The 22,599-nt window shown below is 44.7% G+C and overlaps 2 protein-coding genes across 3 annotated transcripts; both read left to right on the top strand.

Moving 5' to 3' along the window:
- Positions 1-426: 426 nt before the first annotated feature.
- Positions 427-21,458, top strand: LOC6616146 (nucleolar protein dao-5). 2 transcript variants are annotated; one of them, XM_032726278.1, is made up of 4 exons: positions 427-821; positions 17,005-17,253; positions 17,348-17,650; positions 17,718-21,458. In XM_032726278.1, exons 2-4 carry the CDS (start codon positions 17,196-17,198, stop codon positions 21,059-21,061), a joined length of 3,705 nt encoding a protein of 1,234 aa, XP_032582169.1. In that variant the 5' UTR covers positions 427-821; positions 17,005-17,195; the 3' UTR covers positions 21,062-21,458. The 2 variants fall into 2 exon arrangements, with proteins under 2 accessions (XP_032582169.1, XP_032582170.1); XM_032726279.1 differs by lacking the exon at positions 427-821 and adding an exon at positions 12,416-12,500.
- Positions 21,459-21,873: 415 nt separating this feature from the next.
- On the top strand, positions 21,874-22,569 carry LOC6616145 (39S ribosomal protein L14, mitochondrial). Its single transcript, XM_002040474.2, has 2 exons — positions 21,874-21,948; positions 22,005-22,569. The coding sequence occupies exon 2, from the start codon at positions 22,029-22,031 to the stop codon at positions 22,512-22,514; it is 486 nt and encodes a 161-aa protein (XP_002040510.1). The 5' UTR covers positions 21,874-21,948; positions 22,005-22,028; the 3' UTR covers positions 22,515-22,569.
- The last annotated feature ends 30 nt before the right edge of the window (positions 22,570-22,599 follow it).

Raw genomic sequence — 22,599 nt, 5'->3', positions numbered from 1 at the left:
GCCAGAACTCTGGGCGCACTGGGATACCCCCCTGGTGGGGAGAGTGCTCCCACTGAAAATGTTGGTCAAATTAATTGTAATTCCCGCGTCGCTGGGCTGGGCGTTCATACTCGTAGGCACACCGTGTGCGTGCGCCCGGTCGGTTGGTTAATGCGCATTCCCCCAGTTTGGGGGATCGGGTTCCGGGGGTTGGGCTCCCAGGTCGGAGGGTGGATCGGTGGATGGGTGGATAGGTAGCTGGGTAGCTGGGTAGTTGGGTGGTTGGGTGGAAAGGTGCTGCTCTGGCGGCTCAGCTCTCTTTTCGGCTCTCGGTCGTCAGCTGGCGCCCGCTGCCACCGAGCAGCTGCAGCTGAGGCTTAGTCAGCTTTCAGCTGAGCGGTTCAGTCGAGAAACGAGTTTCAAGCCGAACGGACGCTCTCGCTGCGCCGATTTCTCGCTGCGGTAGAAAAGTGGGGAAAGAATTCGCCGAGCTTTGTTTATTTACATACGTTACATGGCTTTTTAATTGGCTGCGCGAGTGTACGAGTTTTCGAGTGTGTGCAAAATAATTTGCCTTATTTTGTTCGCTTCTTTTTTTTGGAATTTTTTTTTCTCGAAAGTGCCTTCCGAAAAAGTAACAAAAAAAACGAAAGATAGAAAAGAGAGTGTGTGAGAGAGTGCTAACCTGGGTACAGGCATTATAGACCGATGCATGTGAACTGGCAGGAAATAGAGCGCTATTAAGTCAACAACAGCACATCACATATCACATCACATCAAGGCAGTTAGAACCATGGAAAGACGCGGCCCAAACAGATTTGCTAATTGAGGTCGTTGTCTAGGTAAGTTGTCAGTTTCTTCTGGTTTCCGTTTTGCAGCAGCTCTGAAAAATTCACTTACCACCAGTGCAACACCAACAGAAATAATACTGCTAACTAACAACGATCTGCGATCGGCAGATAAAGCTCCAAAACGGTAAATTATGCCGGCGCGCTGGGGGCAAAAAACTCTTCTGGTCTGCAAAATTCACACGTTGCACAGTGGGGCAAAGAATGTGGAAAGCGGACTGCCTTTACACATATAATAATGTTATATAAAAGGATCCTGGCTCAATAGAGTAGAGAAAGGACTCTAAAAACTATGGAAAAATATAATTTTTTTAACTTTTGAATTTAGCACTACCGTGGTGGTCTAGTGTTTATTAATCTAATAAAATATAATTTCAAGTTCAGTTAAATATTTTGTTTTCTCGGGTAAAACCGCATCACCTGGTTTCCCCTGAATTTGTTTTTCCCCGCCGTCTAGGAAATCGCACCATCTTTAAGTGCGGTTGCCCCAGGGTGGCCAGCAAAAAGCGGAAAATCAAAATGACAGATAGTCGGAGTTCGTCAGAAGAAAAAGCCACTGAGTCAGCAGTGAAAGCAGCGATTCGGATTGGATTGGATTGGATCGAAAGCTCTCTCGACTCCACTTCCTCGTCGCCGATGCTCGGTAATCGAAGATCTTACGATCTGCGGAGTGAGAACCAGAATGCTAAGCCATTGGAGACGGGCTCTGATAATATAATTATCCAAACCGGCAGGCGGCCACATAACTGAGCGGCAATCAATGGTTTATGGCCATAATGATGCTGGCCCGATCGGCGATGAAAACCACAGCGGAAACGGCATTATCGCGGCTTTCAACTATCGATCAAAAAAGCAGGCAGCTATGTAAGGTCGAAGCACGGCGGCTAAATGCATATTAAGTAATTTCCAGCAAGTGAGAAACTCGAAAAAGCCAGATAAAACGTAAATAGATACTTGTACGGCTCTATTTAGTGCATGTTTCCTTTTGGCAAACATTCGCAGCTTGTTTTTGTGTTTTTTGTTTTTGTGCTTTTGGTTCCGCTAAGGCAAATGGCAAGTGCAAAAATTTGTTGCGAAAATTGATTAACATCAAACTGGTTAGCTGGAGATGAATACGATAGAAGCACCCTCCTCTATTTTCCCCCACTCGTAAACCCGCAAATTTATGAAATTGCTGGTCAAAAGTTTTTAATTGAATCTCACATAAAAAGTAAAAAACATAAAAGAGCAAACATGGGGAAAAAATCAAATAAAAAGCAAGATAAACAATAACGCGGCGACAAAGACAACAAATGGTGATCATGATGATTGGGACATGAAGCTCGAATCTGCCGACGATTTTGTTTTTTGTATTGTATTTATACATTTTTTGTTTCTTTAATTTTAATGTACACATACATATGTACATATACATATGGCGTTTATTATTTGGCAACTTTTGCCCAAGACTTTTCCCTGAGAAACCAAGCTCGGCGATGAACTGATAAACTGGTTTTGCAGTTTATTGAATTTTATACAACATTTGCATCGCTCCAGCCGCCGAACAATAAACAATTTCAGTAAGAAAACAAAAGATGGTTGCTCGTTGAGTTTGTCCAAGGTATTTGACTCACCGTAGAATTGTTCTCATTCTGATTCTGAATCTGATTCTCACCGACGCGCAAAAAGCTCGAGCAGTTCGGGATTGAAAACTGACAAACCCTCCCGAAAAAAGTGTCGGCCCAACACAACAGCTGCCTCGCAAGCAGCTTAAGTCCCCGGTTAGAATTCAAAATGCGAACAAAAGACGAACAAACAAAGTCTTGGGTTACCATTTGCTGAATGAATCTGCGCCTTATTTCCCTTCCGATTCGGATCACTCTCTTTATTTTCCCACTTGGGCCTCCTCCCCACCCCAAAAGACCCCCGTTGGGCGCCATTACTTTATATCGCTTTTTGTACCTGTCACTCTGCCGCGCGCTCCTCTCACTTTCGTTCGATTTTGGACAACCCGCAACTGCGTGATGAAGGGCCTTTCTAAATCTTTAATGGCCAGTCGCCATCGATGATACCCTTTTACCTTTGATACTGGGAATTCTGTGTAATGCGTTGTGTACACAAAACTGCTACAAGCTGTGGAACAAATGCGGGAAAGATAATAGCACCGAAGGTTCATTGAATTACCTCTTTGGTAATTTGATTTTGGTTAACAACCACTAGGTGAACAATATGTTTAAAATATTTAATGCATAGGTAAAAAAAAAAACACGAAAATAAGAGCAATTTTATGGTAATTTTTTCTTGAGCTATCAAAAAGTTCTTAAGCCTCGCAACACCAGAAACCCACCTCAGCTTTTCCCTTGGGATACGACGTTTGCTTAAAGACTTCCTCTATGATCTATAGCTATCATGTAATGCCTCTGGCAGGGGGTACTTGAACTTCCATTCTCCGTTCTCGATTCTCCATTCTCCAACTGACGCTCCGCTGGCGACGCTCACCGAACAATGGAGTTCTTGTTGCTGCTGGATTCTACTATTTTTGTTCTGGGCCCCCTTTCAGCCCGCTCCCTATGCATTGTCTATATAATCCATGGGGCACAAAGCCCATACATAGTAATTAGAATCATGCACGAGCATACCTTTGGCTGTCTGTATCTGTAACTTTGTAGCTGTGTGTTTATCCGGGAGTATGTGTTCAGAGTTCGCTGACTGTGACTTTAACCGTTGGCGTTTGCGCCGCAGTCGTTAATTTAGACTCCGGTAATTATGAACGACAGAAGCGGACCATTTCCCATTTGCCTCTAAAGCCATTGGACGCAAAGAATTTGATTCGGGATCGGAGATAGCTGAGTCCAGCTGGTCGTCAATGCTATTAATCACTGGAGTTGGTCAGTTGAAAATTCAATTTCGTGGCCACAAAAGTCGACAAATTAACGTCTTTTTAATTGCTCGTGCTGTTGCTTTGCTTGTGCTTGTGCTTGTGCCTTTGCTTTTGCTTTTTCCACGACGACAAAACATTCAACAAACAACAACACCAACAATGGCCAATTGTCATGAGGAGTCGTTGAACTCAAGAGCCCCCAAGAACCAGAGTTTATTTGTCCCCCCTTCTGACCAAACATTGTTTTTTTTTTTTTTTTTCTTTGTTTTATCCGTGTTTTTGTTAAAAGTCGGGGACATCGCAGTTATACAAAAGATCAGCTGCTGATCCATCATTTTACTTCTCCATTAAATTGTGAAACGAAAGCTGCAGTTTTACCTTTGGTAAAACAGAAACCAAAATAATGTATAAAATGAGCAGCATTTGACTGGGCATGACCTTGACAAGGGCAGCCGCGCAGCAAACGTGTTTGCTCTCTAAGCAAACCGGTATGCTCCCATCATCCCCTCCACTTGCCTCCTGCGAACCGCTGATATTTTAGACTTTGGTGATGCTTCACAGATTTCCCAACACAAAAATTGTCACACGAAAAATGGACGAGCAAGCAAGCTGATTTTTTACCACGTGCCAAAGGGGAGAACCGAAGCATGAGCCAAAAGCATGCTGGCACAGCAGACTTGCAACAGAGCATCCAAGCAAAGCTGAGCAACAGATAGAATGGAATTAAACACCCTCTTATGGGCGGGCATGCATGAATAAACAAATAAAGCGCAGTTAATAGCAATGCAAAGAGTAAGCCAAATGGGCAAAATTTGCTATTTTCCTTTAACGCTTTCAAAAAATTATTGGCATTTTTTGCCTTTTTACTTAGTGGTACATTACTTGAGTAAGCTATAAAATCTGTATGCGAGTTTGGAGGCTGTGGGAGCCAGCTTGGTAAATTGAACGCACATTAGGCCTAGCTAAATTTTAAGTGCAAACTGGCTATAATAGTGAACTGTTTATGATAAAATATAAAAAAAAGAAATATGTATTGTTCACTGATCATTGACCAAAGAAATGAAACCGATCGCCAGGTGCAGCATTCCCAACTCTAAAGCTGGTTAGCTTTTCTTAATTCAGTGCTATTTTAGTGACCACAACTGTGTACATAGTACGTACTGATATGCTTGTCTAACAATTGCAATTCGTTTCTTGTCGCTTCTCGTTTTTCCTTTTCAATAGCAATTCGACTCAATTGTGCCGAGTACGAAAGCGTGAAAAACTCGACATGTTCCAGCATTATTAATGGAGTTGACCGGCCACTGACCACCGGAGTGTATTGCTTTTTATTGGATTTATTGGACGTAGTGTTGGAGAAGCAGTTTTGAAATTAGCTCAAAACGGGGCTTTTTATATGAACTTGAAATGCGTGGTAAAAATGTGTCTTGCAGGTCGGGAGCCTCCAAATCACCGAACCGTAGTTTCTTTCGCTAGGCGGGACTTGCATAACTTAATTTTTACGTTTAGCCTTTGTTAACTTTGATTTGTGTTATTACTTAATTGCTTTGAACCTGAAAGCTGCTGACGAAAATAAAATATAAAAACTGTTATTTATGGCGCGTCTTTATGCAAATCTTCAATGGCATTTACATATGATTTTGTGTAAATTCTCGTTTTCGCAGACATATTTTTTGTTTTGTTCGGCTGAAAATGCAAAACACGCGCTGTCCAAAGAAATTAGGCAAAAAAAAGCGTCCAGCTCCAGTTGACTTCATTGTCACCCAAAAAAGCGTGTTGACATTGAAAATGACCAAAAGAAAAAGGGGCAACAAAAAAACACACAAAAAGAAAAGAAAGAGGAGAAGCCCAGAAAGCCGGAGAGTTGAAATGGGATCGCATTGGGGCAAGTGGGTCAGCATGAAATCCACGAATGTTGGGCAAGGGCCGCAGACACCCGAGAAGACTGAGAAGAAGACTGCCCAGAAGACGGAGCAGCCGACGAAGACGAAGAAAGAGCAGCGGGTGGGAAGACGTGCGTGAAATACGCCCCAAATGCACAAATAGATTTAGCCATCTATTGCATAATCATACAAATATCGATACGTGATTGGGCTATATTATTTGAAATTTGTAGATACGAGTACGAGTAAGGGGTAAATTTAAGAAACAGATAATATAAAAAAAAGGTTATGTTTTCTCAGTCAAGAACTTGCACGTAGAATTCTAATAGAACGACTGAATTCCACAAGTCTATACAAATTGTGTATATTTTATTAAGACCCCACAACAGCGAGCATTATAAGAACTATTTGTAGAACTATCAGTAACTTTTAAAAATGTTAATGCCAAATGGAATGGGACTCACCCATCATATACTAGCTATACCCCTGCGAAACCGCCCCACTATCGATACCACATTTCGCCATCGGAGCACTCGCACATGCATACGAGTATTACTGATGGCAGACAGCGCCGATCGATTGAAATCCCATTGGGTTTAGCTAATGTCCAAAGCATGATGCCTGAGGAGGACGTGCCTCACATGAGCGAGAGACGCTCCCAAAACACACATTTCGATCATTGTATAATCTCGGAGTCGGAGACTCCAAGACTTGGACACTCGGCGATATCTTCAGCCAGGAGCTACGTGACATGACTGAGGCATCGGCGGGTCTAATCTTTTATATAAGTGCAGGCTGGAATTCCATTAGCCGAACTCCGAAAAGTGGCATAGCGAAAAACGAACCAGAGCTCAAATCAAGCGGCGCTTGCGTGCTGCAAGTGTTGCAAGTTGCAAGTGCTTCCTGCTCAGAGAAGGCATCCAACACGCATCGAGTTGGGAGCGGAGTGATCAGTGATCGGGGGGCCTTGGCCAACTTGTTTGGCCAGTATGCGAATCTAGAGAGAGAGACTTGTTGTCGATTCTTTACACTGAGCGCAACCACTCGGGCCAGATTCTTTCAAATCGAGATCAAATTTGGGAGGATTCAGTTTTTTACATCTTAATCCTTGGTACGAGTCAAAATGTACCAAGGCGTTTTGCAACACCCATATTTTCTCGTTTTCAGTAATAAGTTGATTCTCGTATTTTCTCTCTGTGCACTGCTTTTCGGGGGTCAGAAAGTAAAATCCGCCACTTGCCACAGCTGTTTTTGGCCAGGTCTCGGCTTTTTTCGGCCAGGTCTGAAAGTCTAAGTGCCTTGGGTGCAGGTGACATACTTTTCTCGGCGGCCTGTCCTAAAATAATTTTACTTTTTCTTAGCCGCCAACTGGTTGGCTAACTACTTTCTCTGCCCTGATGGTGAATTTCTTGGCTGGTTTCTTGGCTGGATTTCTTGGCTGGATTTCTTGCCGGATTTCTCAGCGGATTTCTTGGCTGGTTTTCTATGGGGTCCATTTCAAGGTCAGCGACAGTCGTGTCCGTAGTTTCCCACCATCCAAAAGCTGTGACTTGCATTCACAATGAATCTTAATGCCAGCCAGATGATGGCCATTATCTGCACATGCAAATATATGGCTGACAGTTTTCGAGTCTCCGGCTCGAATCGAATCGAATCCGTTTCCAAGTCCGGGCAATGACATGCGCCTGGGTTTGTTCCCCCTTGGCTTTTTTTATACTTTGAACAGCTTTATGCGTACTTTGGCTTTTTGTTTGCGGAATCAGACTCCGAATCGCAACTGCATTCCAGGCGGTGTGAGCTCATCCATTTCGCGACTGGTCATCCGGCTTCTGGAGCGAATCAACAGGGTAATCGGATCCGATAGCCGCTGAAAGCGATCCAAAGGGGGTTAGCAGGTACGCATGACTCCGGAACTGGACATGGATATTCACAAAAAACTGATCATATAGTCGCCCGAAATGTGTAACATTCCTGCTTGCACGGAATTTGAAAATGGGTAATTATTGTTTGGAAAATCTAATCGAGATGTATAAGCCCTTTAATACAAGTGCAACATTTAGCTGTTTCCTTTTTGCGACACGTTCCATTAGCTTAGAATTTTTCTCATATTTGGCCAGGCCATGTTCACCCACTAATTGGTGGTTCGCGGTGGCACCTGGCCACCTAGTTACCCATTCAGCTGTCCAATTTCATTGATAAACATTTGCCCATTTGCCCCACCCTCCCAAACACACACACACACACATATACATCATAAAAAGAGAGCAATAGAGAAATATCTTGAGCCAAGGTGAGCCACATTCGTTCGATTCAATTTCGATTGGTTCAATGCACCCCGCCTAGTGGTGCAGTGGTGCACTTTGTGGTGCAGACACTCCACTTCCAATGGCCAGCAGCCTTTCGGCGTCTGTCCACCAGGCTATGATCAATCGGCTCAAATGGCCAAAAAGAAGTTAGCCGCATTTTTGTTGCTTCGCCTGGCAAACAGATGCAGATACTTGCACTTACGGATATACAGATTCAAGATACAGATACGTGGATGGCATGGCGGCGATTGTTCAATTCGAGTGGCAACCGGTTGGATGCGACGTGCAATTAAAAAGCGCAACCAACCAAGGCAATCTAACCACAGTTGGACATCTTTAAGCCGGACCACTATATCCGAGTCCAAATTATGCGGAAAACTAAAGACCCTTGTACATATATGTTGGCAGAATAAATGACTTGACGAGAGGCAACATAAACAAACCAGGCATATTGGCATTTCATGTGCATATCTGCCAAAGGGTGCATCAATCTGCAGAGGCTCTACTGTGACACTAACTATAATAAGGTGAGGCGAGCTCATCTCTGTGTGGGACTAGATTGGAATGGATCATTTTGGATCGCGGATGGGTTTGGAGACCGTCGAATGGAGATGCCAGATTTCAAACTGCAGATGGGATTGGGCGCACTTGTCGACGATTTCCTGTCATTAGTTTGGCTGCATGTCAAGGTTGTTCGGCAAGGCAAGCCCAGCAGCAGCAGCAACTCACCGTGACTATATGTAGCTGCAACATCAGGGGTGAAACCAGCAACACGCTGCATCTTGCGTCCGATGGTTGCAATTGTATCTGGCTGCCACAATGCAATTAAAGCGGTGCGTTAAACGTCTTTCAAATAAAATGCAAGCCAGTTATTACCCAAGTAAGAAAGCTGCTTCAACCGGAGAGAGAGAGAAGGAGAGAGAGACAGAGTGAGTGAGGGAGAGAGAAGAAAAAGTTGCTAGTCGGTAAGAGCGAGTAGCAAGTTGCAAGTGGCATGTTGCTGCTGGTGCAGCTGCAATACATTTCGCTTCACTTTCTTCCAGGCAGCCGTTTTCCAGCTCGTTTGGCCAGTGGGCGGGGTTGGGGATTTGAAAAACCGGCATCCCCGTTTGCAATGTGGAAAATGCACTCCAACAAATTGTTGTTAGCAGCACTTGGTCTGCAATCGGTTGTGGATGTGTGGGGAGCTGGTGAGCATGTTGCTGCCTCTGTGGTTGCCAGTTGCAACACTCACCCAAACACCCAAAAAAATAATCATAAAAAACCCGATCTTGACAGGTTGGTTGACTATGCACTGGGCATTTTCAGTGCTCTGAAGTTCCGAAAAAACCACTATAAAACACTAGCAGGTGGTCAGAGCCACGGAAGGGTATCCATTTAATGGGGTATCTTAATGGGCCGGCCACCGCAATTGCTGAATGCTATTTGCCAAAAAAACAAACACTGAAACAGAAAAACTTCACATGCATACTACAATTCTTGACCTCCAGCACTGCAAGTACTTTTTACTACACTTTGATCACAGATAAGCATTATATCACGTTCTTATTGCTACTGACCCGAGTCAAAGTCCACAAAGTGGAGGAAATCGGGGCAAACAGCTGTAGAGGCGAGAGTTTATAGCTATAAATACCTCATAGATTAAACCATATAGACGACTCGTGTATTGTAGGGAGCGGGAAGCGGGGAGCGGGGAGCGGGGAGCGGGGAGCGGGGAGCGGGGAGCAGTGATAATGGTGGTTATGCACATATGTAATACAAGATCGATCAACATGTGTAAGTGGATATCTCCTGTCGCACTCCACTCTGCGAATTTGAACACATGTGTACGCAAATGTCTGTCGCAGATTGAGCCACATTCAATTGTCCGGACGGCTGACTGCACTCGCAAACGCAATGGCGACCGTAATTGAATCAGCTGCTCGGATTTCGTCGAATTGAAATCATCGCAAACGCATGCAACTGTCAGTTCGGCTAAGACTCCGTGGAGATCGAGTGCTTCGGGGGTATCCAGTCTGCCGTACTGCAGTAATGCAGTAACTGCAGTACTAGTTGACCCCATTCTGCGAACTAATGACTGACGTCAGAGTTGGAGTGCGAGTTGCTGCACAGAGAGAAGTGGAGTATACTCCACAGCTCCATAGATTTGAAGGCTTACTTAAGGCAGCACCGCTGTGTTGCTTTGACTCGTAGAGTCTTCATTTTGACTCCATCATGTCACAAACGACACACACAAATCTCAGGTACTAGGTGTTTTTACCGGTGTAGGATACCCATAAAGCCACTAGGGTGCTGACAGTTGCCTCTGGCATTGATTGAAGTCTAATTAAAGCGAGACATGCAAAAATAAAAAGAAAAATAAGAAAAGCTTAATAAAAGGGCCACGGCTAACGGAGATTGTTGTGGCCCGGTATGTGGATCAACTCTTTTCTTAGCTATGCCGAGCATTTTCCATCCGCCTTTCCTGGCAAGCAAAAACAGTGAAAAGGAGGGTTACTTTTCCGAGGTGTGCCACAAAATATATATAGACGATTTGCCACGAAGAGATCTTTCGAGCCGTCCTGAAGCGAACCTCTGGCAACCAATGATCATAACTATTATTACGCTGATCATATGGTTTCCATTGTCGAATTTGCCATCGCGAAACTTGTTTACGACTCGTTCTCTCTGTGTTCTTCTTGCCGCTTTTCGGAATGAGTTTGTGCCACTTTTCGCAACAGCTACGAAAAAATGAGGCAAAGCTAAGAGAGAGAGAGAGAGAGAAGAAACAGCACAAGAATTCCCCAAATCGGGGTCACCAAGTACCAGACAGGAGGTCTTTGTCTGTTGGCCGGAGAAATGCCTCAATGATACGATGTGTTATTGCGCTATTGCTACACATATCGACATCTAAATAGTACACGACTGACATCAACGCCCCCGTCTGCGAAGAAACCTTCACGACGACCGAAGACACGACTGTGTTAAGGTTGAGGTTATCACAGACCCCAAAACGTGCCCGTACAACTACAAATAGATGGAGATATAACAGCTACAAGTACAAGTACAAGTATACTGCGAGTGCCAGATGGTACGAGTAGTGTTTTCGACTGGTTAGTTTGGGTGTTCCAATGCCTTAGTGGCGCCCTCGAAAATGCTCCAGTCATATCAGGCGTCCGAAAAATACCAAATTTATTGGAATTCTTCGCGTACATTATCGTGGCTTCCGATAATGCAGAACCGCTAATATGCGAGTCAAACAGGCCTTAAGTGATCAAGATAAGGTCGGTCTAGAAGGGAAGCCATGCGAGATGGATGCGATAGCAGGTAGGGCCTTACTGGAATCGGACTTATACTAGCCAAGCCAGTCGATCGTTTGCTGTTTAATCAATTCCTAGAACAGATTTACTATGCACCTAATATTGCTTTAGAAACATTTTTGATCGAAACCAAGTATTCAATATCGATGTTTGTATATACATAATCCAAATTATTTCTATGCAGATTCGATTTTTAAGCAAACTTAAATCTATAAGTTTTAATTTCTGAGATGCACTTAATTAAATCGCAAAGCAAAGAAGGTGGAACACACCCTATAGCCAGTCTTTCGGAATGTCCATTTATGGTGGTTCAGATATGTATGATGTCATCAAAAAGGTAGTGTGCGTGTGCGTTTAGGTGAGGCTTCCTTCCTTTTTTTTCTTCTAATTTCTTGGCTATGGGCCGAAAATGGTCACGCGTGTCGACGTCGCCACTCCTGGCAGAGGAAAGCGTTGGTGTGCGCTTGTTGTTCATCTACATTTCTAGCACAAGGAGCGCCACCTCTTAAAAACTAAGAGAAGGTGGTCTGACTCCCACGCGTAATAGTAATAGTTAACTGCGATTGAAGGTCGTCAATCAGAACGCGAGATTTGCGCAATTCTGTCGGCGCTGCAGTCGGCGCAGCTCATCATCATTGACTTATGCAACGCACATAGCTAAAAGCTTTAGTTCAGTCGGCCCAAGAGCGGCGACAAGTGAAGATACAGAAACGCAGAGCAACAGATTCCAGATACCAAAGTGAAGTAAAAGTCCAGCCAAAGCATACGCCAAGAACCCACGAGTTCCTCAAAAAACCACTTTCGAAACATTGGTTCATTGGTTATCATAGGTATTAAAGCTCTAAACTAAATATCGTATTCTAATTCTACCCAAAAGTCTTCAACAAACGTAACTTTCAGAGTTTTTTCACAAAAGAAACTGAAACTACAGCTCACTATCAATGAAGACAAAGTTTCAAGAATAAACTGCCAGAAAAAAAAAGTTCCAATTAGAAACATCGAAAAAGGAATCTCCAATCAGAGAACTTTACAAATATTTCGCATGCATTTTTGGTTACACTGTTGTTGTGCTCTATCGTTTGGCATGGTCTGATAAGATAAAGCAGCAGGGGACGAGAGAGAGTTACCGTTGTTTTATTATTGCCACTATTATTGTGGTCTCCTGCTTGTGTGTGTAGAGTGTGTGGTGTTCTTCACGTGTGTGCGTGCTTTTGTGTTCTATGCATAATTTGCTCGTTTTCGTTTTCAGTTTTGTTAACGTCGTCGTCCGCGCCGCCTCGTCTAGAAAGAGAGAGAAAGCCAAATCGAAAACCACCGAAGCCGCAGTTAGTACGCAATTTTTTGTTGTTTTTCAAGTTCACCTTAATAGCTGATTCTATAGTGCGTGCATTAATTTATGTCTGTTTATGACAACGTGCAATTTGTCGAACAACAAACACTGCTCTCATGTATGCACATACATATCTAAGTACATATGTTTGCATATACATATGTACACATGTGCGGTTAGTGAGGAGCAAAAGAAAGCTACGAATGGAATTGAAAGTGCAAAGTGCGAGGAGTGATTCGTCACGAACATTGGGGTCCTGACTAACCTAACCTATCCTGCGAAACAATGTTAAACGACCTTTATACCGCACAATAAACAAAGCTACGGTTTAAATAATGCCCAGCAGTCACCAATAAAGCATTAAAGAACGAGAACCGCTACAATGAATTTCCAATCAGATATTGGATCCAGGCCATGTTCTTCATGAATTTAGCACTTGAGCCGCTGCTATTGTTTTGAACACAGCTGTACGCGCTTGCCACTTACAAAACAGTTGCTACATTGTTATCTTTGTAAAATGTACGGAAAACTTGCCGTAAGCCAAGCGTCGGGCGATTTGTTTTCAATTAGCCAGGCAAGTTGGGTTTCAGTTTCAGGCGGCAGAACCGCAAGAACCTGGCTTAAAGTGCGGAAAATAGTCGGCCTATCGATTTTTACTAACTCACTTCTTCTTCTTCTGATTGTTCGCCATCCCGGCTGCCTTATTCATATTTAAACTTATTCGAACCCGTTGCCTTCTTTGGACTCGCCATCCATTACCGATTCTTTCTTTGGTGTCTTTCAGCAATATTATGCCATCGATTCTAATTATTCTTTATCTCTATTGGGGTTTTGTTGATTGATTCTCCCGACGTGATTTGTTTTTTTTTTACATTTAGTATCGTAATTAAAATAATATACCTTCCTTTAAATGAAGGCTATATAGGGTATATTGGTTCTACCAAGAGTTTGTTATCTGCAGTAAAGCTTGCACGCTCTGTTGGGAAGTGCAAAGTGCCTATGGATTACCCAAGCGAAGTTCAGAGGTACAGGTGACATCTCCTGAGCCATTCGATCTATTGCATTGGTACGTGATAGCTGGCATGTACTGTACTGTATGGCATATGGCTGAGACCCCGAGGATCGCACATTGCAGACTGTAGCGGCCTAATCAAGTGGCTCAAATTGCCGCACAAATTGAAATAGATAATGGCCGGCAAGTGACAGTGGCGACATAACGACGACGACTACGACTTAGCATATTCGGGATTAGTCATGCGTATCACTAGGCTGATAACTCACAACAAACCAAACAAGCGACCAGATAAAGTTGTCGCAAAACAGGCGAACGAACAGTGACTCGAGAAAGTCATTCGGCAGGTGTTTCTGGCTCTAGCGACTCACCAGTCCAAGGAAATTAGCATAGCCGTCTAGCTGGATGGGTCATGATTATAGAAAAACAATGATGAGCACCAATAAAAAATTCCCTCACGTCCGTTGCCCGCCATGATATCATCGCCTAACTTTGGATCAACCTCAGTCGAACCGCTGAATGCAATGCCGAACTTCAATGTCAGTGTCATCCGTTGAACGGCGAAAATGATTCGCAGTCGAAAGATCTCTATATTTAAGCCCATGATGGACCGATCCCCCGACATTCCGGCACTTTCAATAATCACATCCGAAGCCACAGAGCCGGGCCATTAATCATCCTCTATTTGCACTTCTGATTCGGCTTATTTAAACATGGAGCGGTACTTGGGCCGCCAAAATGAAAATGCCTCCATTTATTCGGGCACTTGTGTAACGGTAGAAAGTTGCCAATTCGAAGAGTACACATAACGGACAGAAGAATCGAATCAGTCTTTTAAAATGGCAAAAGACACAAGTCGTGAAATTAGCATGCGATTATGGGATGGGAGTCGTAGTTTCTGCCTGGGTTATCCAATGTATGTAGAACCATAATAAAGACCCAAATGGCCAGACTTTTTAATGGGTTCCATTCAGAACTTGAACAAAGGATCTCAAGTGGGCTGCTAGCCGTAAAGATTCAAATAGCGACTCTCGATGGGAACACTTAAAAATATATACCAATTAAGATATGCACAGCTCCATTTGTGCTTTGGCTCGTCAATATCGTTTGCCAAATATGTTTCCTTAATTGAGGGGCTGTTCAACACGAAATAAACTCAAAACTTTCGCCTGGGGATTCTCGTTTTCAAAGCCAAAGATATGGGAGCTAAGGTCGCCATGTCGCCGATCAATCAAGTTCACACAGCGATCTGAGTTCGCCAAGTTTTGGAGACCTTGTTTCGGAACGATTGAGTTGATAAACGCCGGAATGGAAATTGCTCTGACTCGATCGTACTTCACGTTATATGGCATATCACTCGTTGTTTGTCTGTAAACTGGGCTACTCGTGTGAGAGAAGTGGAAATCGATAGAGGTTACTTAACCATCTCCAATCCACAACACACGAAGCCAACGTGCCAAAGCAAACAGTTCAATTACGTCGGATTGTTCAGCTGCAGTTGGCAGTTGCCAGTTGCCAGTTGGCTCTGATTCACCGCTATTCAAATGCTATATGCCATATACTATACTAGGCAATATGTTTAGATAGCCGAGAGCTTATAAATGGCCATAAATTTAAGCGCCTTTGTAAAGATACGCGCATATCCCGGGCATATTATGGCAATAGGCAAAGTATAAAGTTCACGTTCACGATCGCGTACCATCCGCAATCCGAGAGCAAATTAATTTTTATTTCAATTAGCCGGTTCACAAAGGCCCCCAAACACTTAACGCCATTAGGCAGGCTCATTATTTTTGGCAACACCACACAGCCATGTTTATGGAACGTGATGATTTAAGGCAAAAACCAAAATAAAAAACATTTTTCATCGTCGCCCCACGATAGCTGCGGAATTTATACTTACTCATGTCTATTTCAAGGGGAACTTTAGTGACTGACTATAAAAGCGCTTGGGTTAAAACAAAAACAACGACGCATTGATAACCCGAAACTGTTTAGAAGAGTTGGTAAACGGAACGGGGAAATACCTATTGGCAAGACATATGTATGAACACACACCGCCTATTCAAATGAATGAACATAAATATCTATGAAAATAGTGTTTACAAGCTTAGTAAGGGGTATCAATACGTTCAGCCGATTTAATGGGCATCGAAGTGACGACTTCATGTTGGGTTTAATATCTAATTAGGCTGCCTAATGGCCGGGCTAATTAGTCGGGGCTGCTCACCAAAAACCAAACACAAATCGATTGGCTACAGCCAATCACAAATGTACACAGTACGGCTCATTACCATAAGTCCATTGAGGATGTAGCGATGCCTTACATTGAGCACTTTTTCGCATTTGAGGGATCCCTTGTAATTTCAGTAAATAATGTTTTAATAACTTCACCTTTGCTTTATAAGTGGGCTGTACAATGCACATATAACCGAGTTCAATTATCATCATTTAGTTCCATTAAATCTGTTTTATTTGTCGTTCAGAAGGTTATTTACTGAATTGATTTCCCAATTAGGAGCAACTATGCACTTCCTGTGGGAACTGCTTGCGATCAACCTTATAGGTTTGTTACTTGCTGTATGCCTAATTAAATTGTAAGTTCAACTCTAAGCAGAGAAACAATAATGTTTGCTTTTAATTTCTAAAATATTTCCGTATCAACCATGCTTATATGTATAATATACCTCCTGTGCTGAGAGAACTTCCAGCCTATACAAATAGAATCTAAATGATCGCTGCTTACACACATATATTTTTCTCAGTGCACGAACAATGGAACAAGTTGGTGCTGCAACAATTGCCCGTAATTTGCATGGTCTTGCACTCACACTGCCGCACACCTAACTATGTCATTAGAACTTACTACTGAGTGAACAGTGCCACGCCCCCTGGCTGCCCCTTGTTCCATTTCGCCCATATGTGTGTGCACATACGTGTGTACATACACAAGTGCAATATCGCCTTCGCGATATGCATTGTGTGCAAATGAATCGCACGCGACAAAAAACGCCCGCGAGTCGCGCGCTTCTCAATGCCGCCGACGATTTCGATTTTCTTGGGCTTATCGCTAGCTATTTTGTATTTATATTTGTGTGTAGGTGTTGGCCATTAAACAAGCTGGCCGACAATTAAGCAGTAAGCCAGGCGAAAAAGGCAAATAGCAGGCGGGGAAAAATGAACTATCAATTCAGATACGTCGGGACACTAAATCCATTCAGTCGACTTTGGAACATACTTTGGAAATCAAAATTGTTGTTTTTTGGGAAGCTCAGAAAAAAAGTTATTTCGTTTGGCACAGCGTATTATAGATGTGTTCCTCACTGGAGTATAACGCGTATGTGGCTTGAATGTGGCATTGATAAGGAGCCAGAGGAATGGCCCACCTCCCCCTCCATCATCCTTATCAGCCAAAAACCGATAAGACCGAGCGTCTTTTGTAATCGGACCGCTTCTGACTCGCTTTCTTGCCTTTTTCCACTTTCAGATTTTGCAGCGCACAAATCGCACGCCACGAATATTACGAAATTAGATCGAAATTCTAAAGCAACCGCCTAGTTGAACAAATTAAGATACCTTTGGACAGGAAACCAAAAGCGGAAGTAGGTGAAGGAGGAAGAAGAGGGAAACGAGTGAGAGAGAGAGAGAGTGAGACACTAACGAAACCACGCCCACAACATGAGCAGCATGAAGGGCGGCTTCTCCACACTGAACCGCTGGTTTGGCCGAAAAAAGGGTAAGTGGCCAAAAAGTAACAGCAAGATTTGGAAACAATTTTGCTTGATCTTAAGAATCGCTTTAAAACACCATCTTAATTGTATGTCTTTCAGACAAATCCGGCACTGGCAGCTCCTCCATTGGCAAGTTGTCCAAGTCGTCGACGCAGCTCCATCATTTGTCCTCGGACACGGACTTAAACGAGACTAGTCAATTGGAGTACAACCGGATAACCCCGGTGCCCGCGGCCACTAGCAATGCGCCCTTTGAACAGACCTTCCGCATCACCGTCCTGCTGCCGAAGGATCAGCTCTTCGTGGCCCGGTTGGGAGCCAGAGTTCCACTGAGCAAGCTCTTGTCCCTCGTCTGCGACAACAAGCAACTGGATGCGGACAAGTACGAGTTTCGCAGTCCAGGTATGTGGATCTAAAGCTTTACGAAGTATTTTCTATATAAAACTACATTTCTTCCTTCACCTTTCAGTGGATGCTAGTCAGGTGTACAGCTGCGAATCGACGATCGGAACAGTGGGTCTCTCAGAGATCCGACTGTGCCACAAGTCGGAGTCCTATGACAACTTCAATCCGGACGTGATGCACAAATTCCAGCGCACCGGAGTCACTCGAGACTCGTTGAGCAGCAGCTCGGACTTCAGTAGCAGCCGGAACTCAAAGGTCACGGCCAAAACGCCGAGTCCGTACAGTTCCAGCAACTCACTGAACTCCATGGACTCCACAGGAATGAACTACACTCGTACCCCGGTGGTGGTGCCACCAGCAAAGGTACTAGCACCGCCACCCCGCAAAAAGCGAGCCGCTCCACGGCCGCCAAGCCAGGTTTGCATTCCAGAGCAGTCTGTTCCGGATATTCCGCTTGCTAGCTCGAAAAGCGAACCCGCTTATGCGGTAATTGTGAAGCGCCCCCAGCTCTGCATGTCCACGCCCAACCTTTCCGGTCCCTTGGAGTTGGACTGCAATGGGAACGGCTCAAAGTCGCCGGATGAAGACTCAACGGATGGCCATTATGCTACACTGGATCTGAAACCTCCGATTGCTGGCGGTCCGGAACCAACGCCCCGAAAGCGATTGCTGCAGATCAAAAAGAAAACGGCACCGGCTCCACCGCCGGACTTTCAAAGTGGGGGAGACAGTATATCACTGGCCTCACTACCGGAACCGGTCACACCTACCCCGAATATTCCGCAACCAGCGCCTAGGATAACCACTCCCTTGCCCATTGCCCCGACAGCCAATTCTCCACTTCCCCAAGTAAATGGCATTGGCAATGGCAACGGATCACCGAATGGAAACGTGTCCAAAGTCCTTCTGAATAGAACGCCCACTCCAGAGCCCCGATCCCTGGGCAGTGCCACAGAGGATGATGACAACGATACGGCTTCAAAGCAAGCAGATTCGGGAATCGGAGAGCCAGCGCCATCGCCTTCCGTCTCTCCCGAACCAGAGGCGGAGAAATCGCAGCAGGAATCGAGTTCCGAGGACGATGAGGCAATCAAGGTGTACAATTTCAAGCTGTGCCAGACATCCAAGAAACCTGAACCACCGGCAACCACTTTGGCGGAATTAGCAGCTCTGACAGCCCAGGATATCGAGGAGGAGGACAATCACGTGGATCAGCCAACGAGCATAACAAATGGAAATCTGGCCACTCCCAGTAGCGAAACATCGCTTACCTCGTGGAACTACTCGGTTCCCATCTCTCCTCCTCCCGACTTCTCCGATCAGCAAATGCAGAAACGCAATGCTGGTTCGGTAAGTCCTGGCTCGCCGCTAGACGAGATCGTGGATGAACTGGCCACTATAATCAACCAACAGCGTCTGGATACGTTGATAAAGAAACAACCCGATCCCCAACTGGCTGAAATCGAATCAGCCAAACCAAATCGATTGGCTAACTTCAGCATAACTACGGCGAAAACTACGACGAGGATTGGACGAGCTGACTCCTTTCAGGCAGGCGCCTCAGGTGGAGAGACAGAGGAAGCCTCATCCGGAAGAGCTCTAAGTCATCGCAGCGCTTCTCACGTCTCCTTAAACAAGCTGGAGCAGAATGGCATTGGTTTGGGTCAGAGGCGCTCTTCTAGTGAGTTGAGCATTGGTGAATCACATTCATTGCAAAGTCCAGAGGTCATCAAGACCATTCTGAACTCTAGAAAGAACAGTTTGGCCGAAAGTGGAGGCAGTGCATCTACGCCTGTTATAGAGCAACCAAAGATCATTAAAGAGCTGGAGAGCCTGGCCAAAGAACAATCATCAGTGGATGGAGTAAAAGACATGAGTTCCTCTCGTTCTGATGCTTCGCAACAGTCACCTACGTCTGTCCCGAAAAAGTCGAATTGTGAAGTTGAGAAACCCACATCTCCGGCTTTCGAAGCTGTGCAGGAACCTTATCCGTCTTCTCCTGTACTGCAGAAGTCATCTCCTGCCGTACAAGAGCTAAGGACTTCTCCAGTTGAAAGGCCATCGTTACCTCCAGCTGTGAAACCTGTCGAGAAGCAAGCTGTTTCGTTGCATCAAAAGGAGATAGTTGTACAGAAAGAATCGCCGCCACCTGTGGCCATGAAGGAGTCATCTGTTATTGTGTCAAAGATGTCTCCGCCAGCTGTCAAGAAGGTCCCAAAGCCATTCACAAAAGTAGTCAAGGAGGAATCCTCAGGCAATGAGAGTTCCAAATCCACGATAACACCGCCAAATACCCCAGCCACTCCAGTCAGTCCGGTTAATTTACGAAACCCCAATAACTCCATAGCGGAAATTGAACCAAGTCAGCGGAATGAACCAGCTCCGAGCTCCAAACCTCTGCCAACCACATATCGGTATTCCGGACCACCGAGCATTAATTTCGCCACTTGGAGCGAGCGACCCAAATCCACTGTGGCCATTAAGAACGAAGGCGACTACATTTTTGGCGGGGCAGGGAAGTCGCAACAGGTGACTTCACCGCCTGCCAAGTTCACCATCGGAGTGGCTTCACCCACTTTGAGGATGGGCATTTCGCAGAGAAAGGAGTACCATGTTCCCATTACGGTTAAGCCACTAAAAGATGAGGTTTTAGAAAATCAACAGCAGGAAAATCAGGATAAGCCGGAGGTCCAGGAGCTAAAGGATCAAGACATCGAAAGGGAAACCGTTTCAGTTAAAGTAAGGCCTAAACCACCGGCAAAGCCTGTAGGAAAATGTATAGAAAAACCACTGGATCAGGCTCAAAACTCCCTTCAAAACCATTCCTCTACATTGCCGCGTCCAGCAAAAACCAATCGATTCACTCTACCCGCTGCCCAAAACAACCAAATGGTCTCCAACTTGGCCATGAACTCCCTTCCACGCCCTCTTTCCAGTTTGGAGAGGAACAGACCAGGGGAAGCCAATCCTGCACCAGCACCCTTTGGCCAGAGTACTCTACGCCGCACAGGCTTCAAGGAACGCATGTTGGCCAAGGAGCAGCAGGAACAGGAGCAGGCCTTGAGAATAGGGGTGTCCGTGAACGAAAGCATTCCTTCTTCAGCTATCACGCCCAAGTCCCCGCCAGAAAGCAAACCAGCACCGCCGTCGAAAAGTGAGAACGTCGCTCTGAAGTCCACCAAAGTGGAGCTGAAACTCCAGGAGCCGGAATCTGAGCCGGTGAGCCTGCAGGTCAAACTCAAGCCCATTGCCCAGCCAGCGACCACACCCTCTCCTCCGCCGCCGCCTCCGGCTGTAAAGCCCGTGAAAACCAACGGCGGACGCAGCGGTCCCACCGCGCCTGATCCCCGCTTTCAACTGATGGACGCAATACGGAACTTCAAACGCGAGGACCTCAAACGATCCTAAGTTTTTTAAAATGTACTGAGGAGAGTCGGGCAAAGATCATAGAAGCAGCGCACAAGTTATATATTTTTTAAACCGTTAACAGTACATTTTGTGTTGATTTTGTAAATAATTTCGATAATGCCAAGATTTAGTAAAACTTATTTTCACCTCATCCCCGTGCTTTTAAAGTGCGCCCTCCCCCCCGCATTTTTTTTAAACTAATCTTAGTTTTTGTTATGAACTATGTAGTTTTTTAAAAGTTTGTTTTAGTCATTAGGTCACAAGAGAACCCAAAAAATTAACAAGAAAATGGAAAGCGCAAAATTTATCTATATAGATATATATATATATATATATGTTATGCCGATATAATATTTCTTACGTCATAGTGAAATATAGTAACCAATTTTCTAACCAATGGGACTGGTCTACTTAGTCGTGTCAAACAAATAAAAGCAAACGGTAGCGAAACAAACTAGCCCAATACCGAAAGTTAATAATGCTAATAAATTATTTTTAAACAACTGCAGTTAATGCGTTGATGTATATATATATGGCATTGTATTAAACTGAATAAAATAAAAAACAGAAGTTAAATGTGGTTTTCTCTATACCTTGCACTTGGATCTTTAAAATGTGAGGGTGGCGAGGGTGGTGCTAGTAGGTGATCGTTGTTGAAAGACGATCGACTGACCTGAATTATTCTCAATAAGCCAATTTTCCATTATAAACTAAAAGAGGAATAATTCGAATTAAAAAAAAACACTTGCCTTTTAACAGTACTGTTTAAATAGTCCGCTTTTAACAACTGCTTGCTCTGTTAGGTCGTAACATCGATAACTATGCTGTAGCACACCATATGATTATCGCAGCGATGTGGCAACGCTGTCGAACGATTGGAAGGAATTGTATAATTTATTTTTGTTGTGCGTTTCCCTTGAGTTTAATGAATTAAATAAATTAGGAGCTACAAAAATACCTGCGAATAATGGCGCTGCGCATCCTGAAGACAGTTAGACAAGTGGCCCAACCGCTGGCGGTAACCTTGGGCGGCCAGCAAACACAGCAGTTGATTCACACAACGCCGGCGTGCTGCGAAATCCGGAAATTGGCCCGGTTACGGGTGGTGGACAACAGCGATTTGGGAAAGAAGGCGATGGCCGAGGGACGACCACCGAGGTGCATCCATGTCTACAACAAACGCGGAGTCGGCTTGATCGGGGATAAGGTGCTGGTGGCCATCAAGGGGCAGATGAAGAAGGGCATTCTCGTGGGACTCAAGCAGAAGCAGAAGCCCAAACAGCCCAAATTCGATAGCAACAACCTGGTGCTCATCGACGACAATGGCAGTCCGCTGGGCACTCGCATCCATGTGCCCATTCCCACGATCCTGCGAACCATCCTCAAGGAGAAGACGCTGGCCAAAGGAGCCGATTACACCAAGGTTCTGGCCATCGCCAGCAGATATGTTTAGGATCCTCCGGATCACGCCATTCTGTTGCTAAATGAATAAAGTTTATCCAACTGAATCAGTGGTGTTTCTAATTGAATATTCCATG

Source organism: Drosophila sechellia, chromosome X, assembly GCF_004382195.2.
Source record: "Drosophila sechellia strain sech25 chromosome X, ASM438219v1, whole genome shotgun sequence".
NCBI lineage: Eukaryota > Metazoa > Arthropoda > Insecta > Diptera > Drosophilidae > Drosophila > Drosophila sechellia.
The sequence above is the reverse complement of the archived record's forward strand: the minus strand, read 5'-3'. Positions and strand labels throughout refer to the sequence as shown.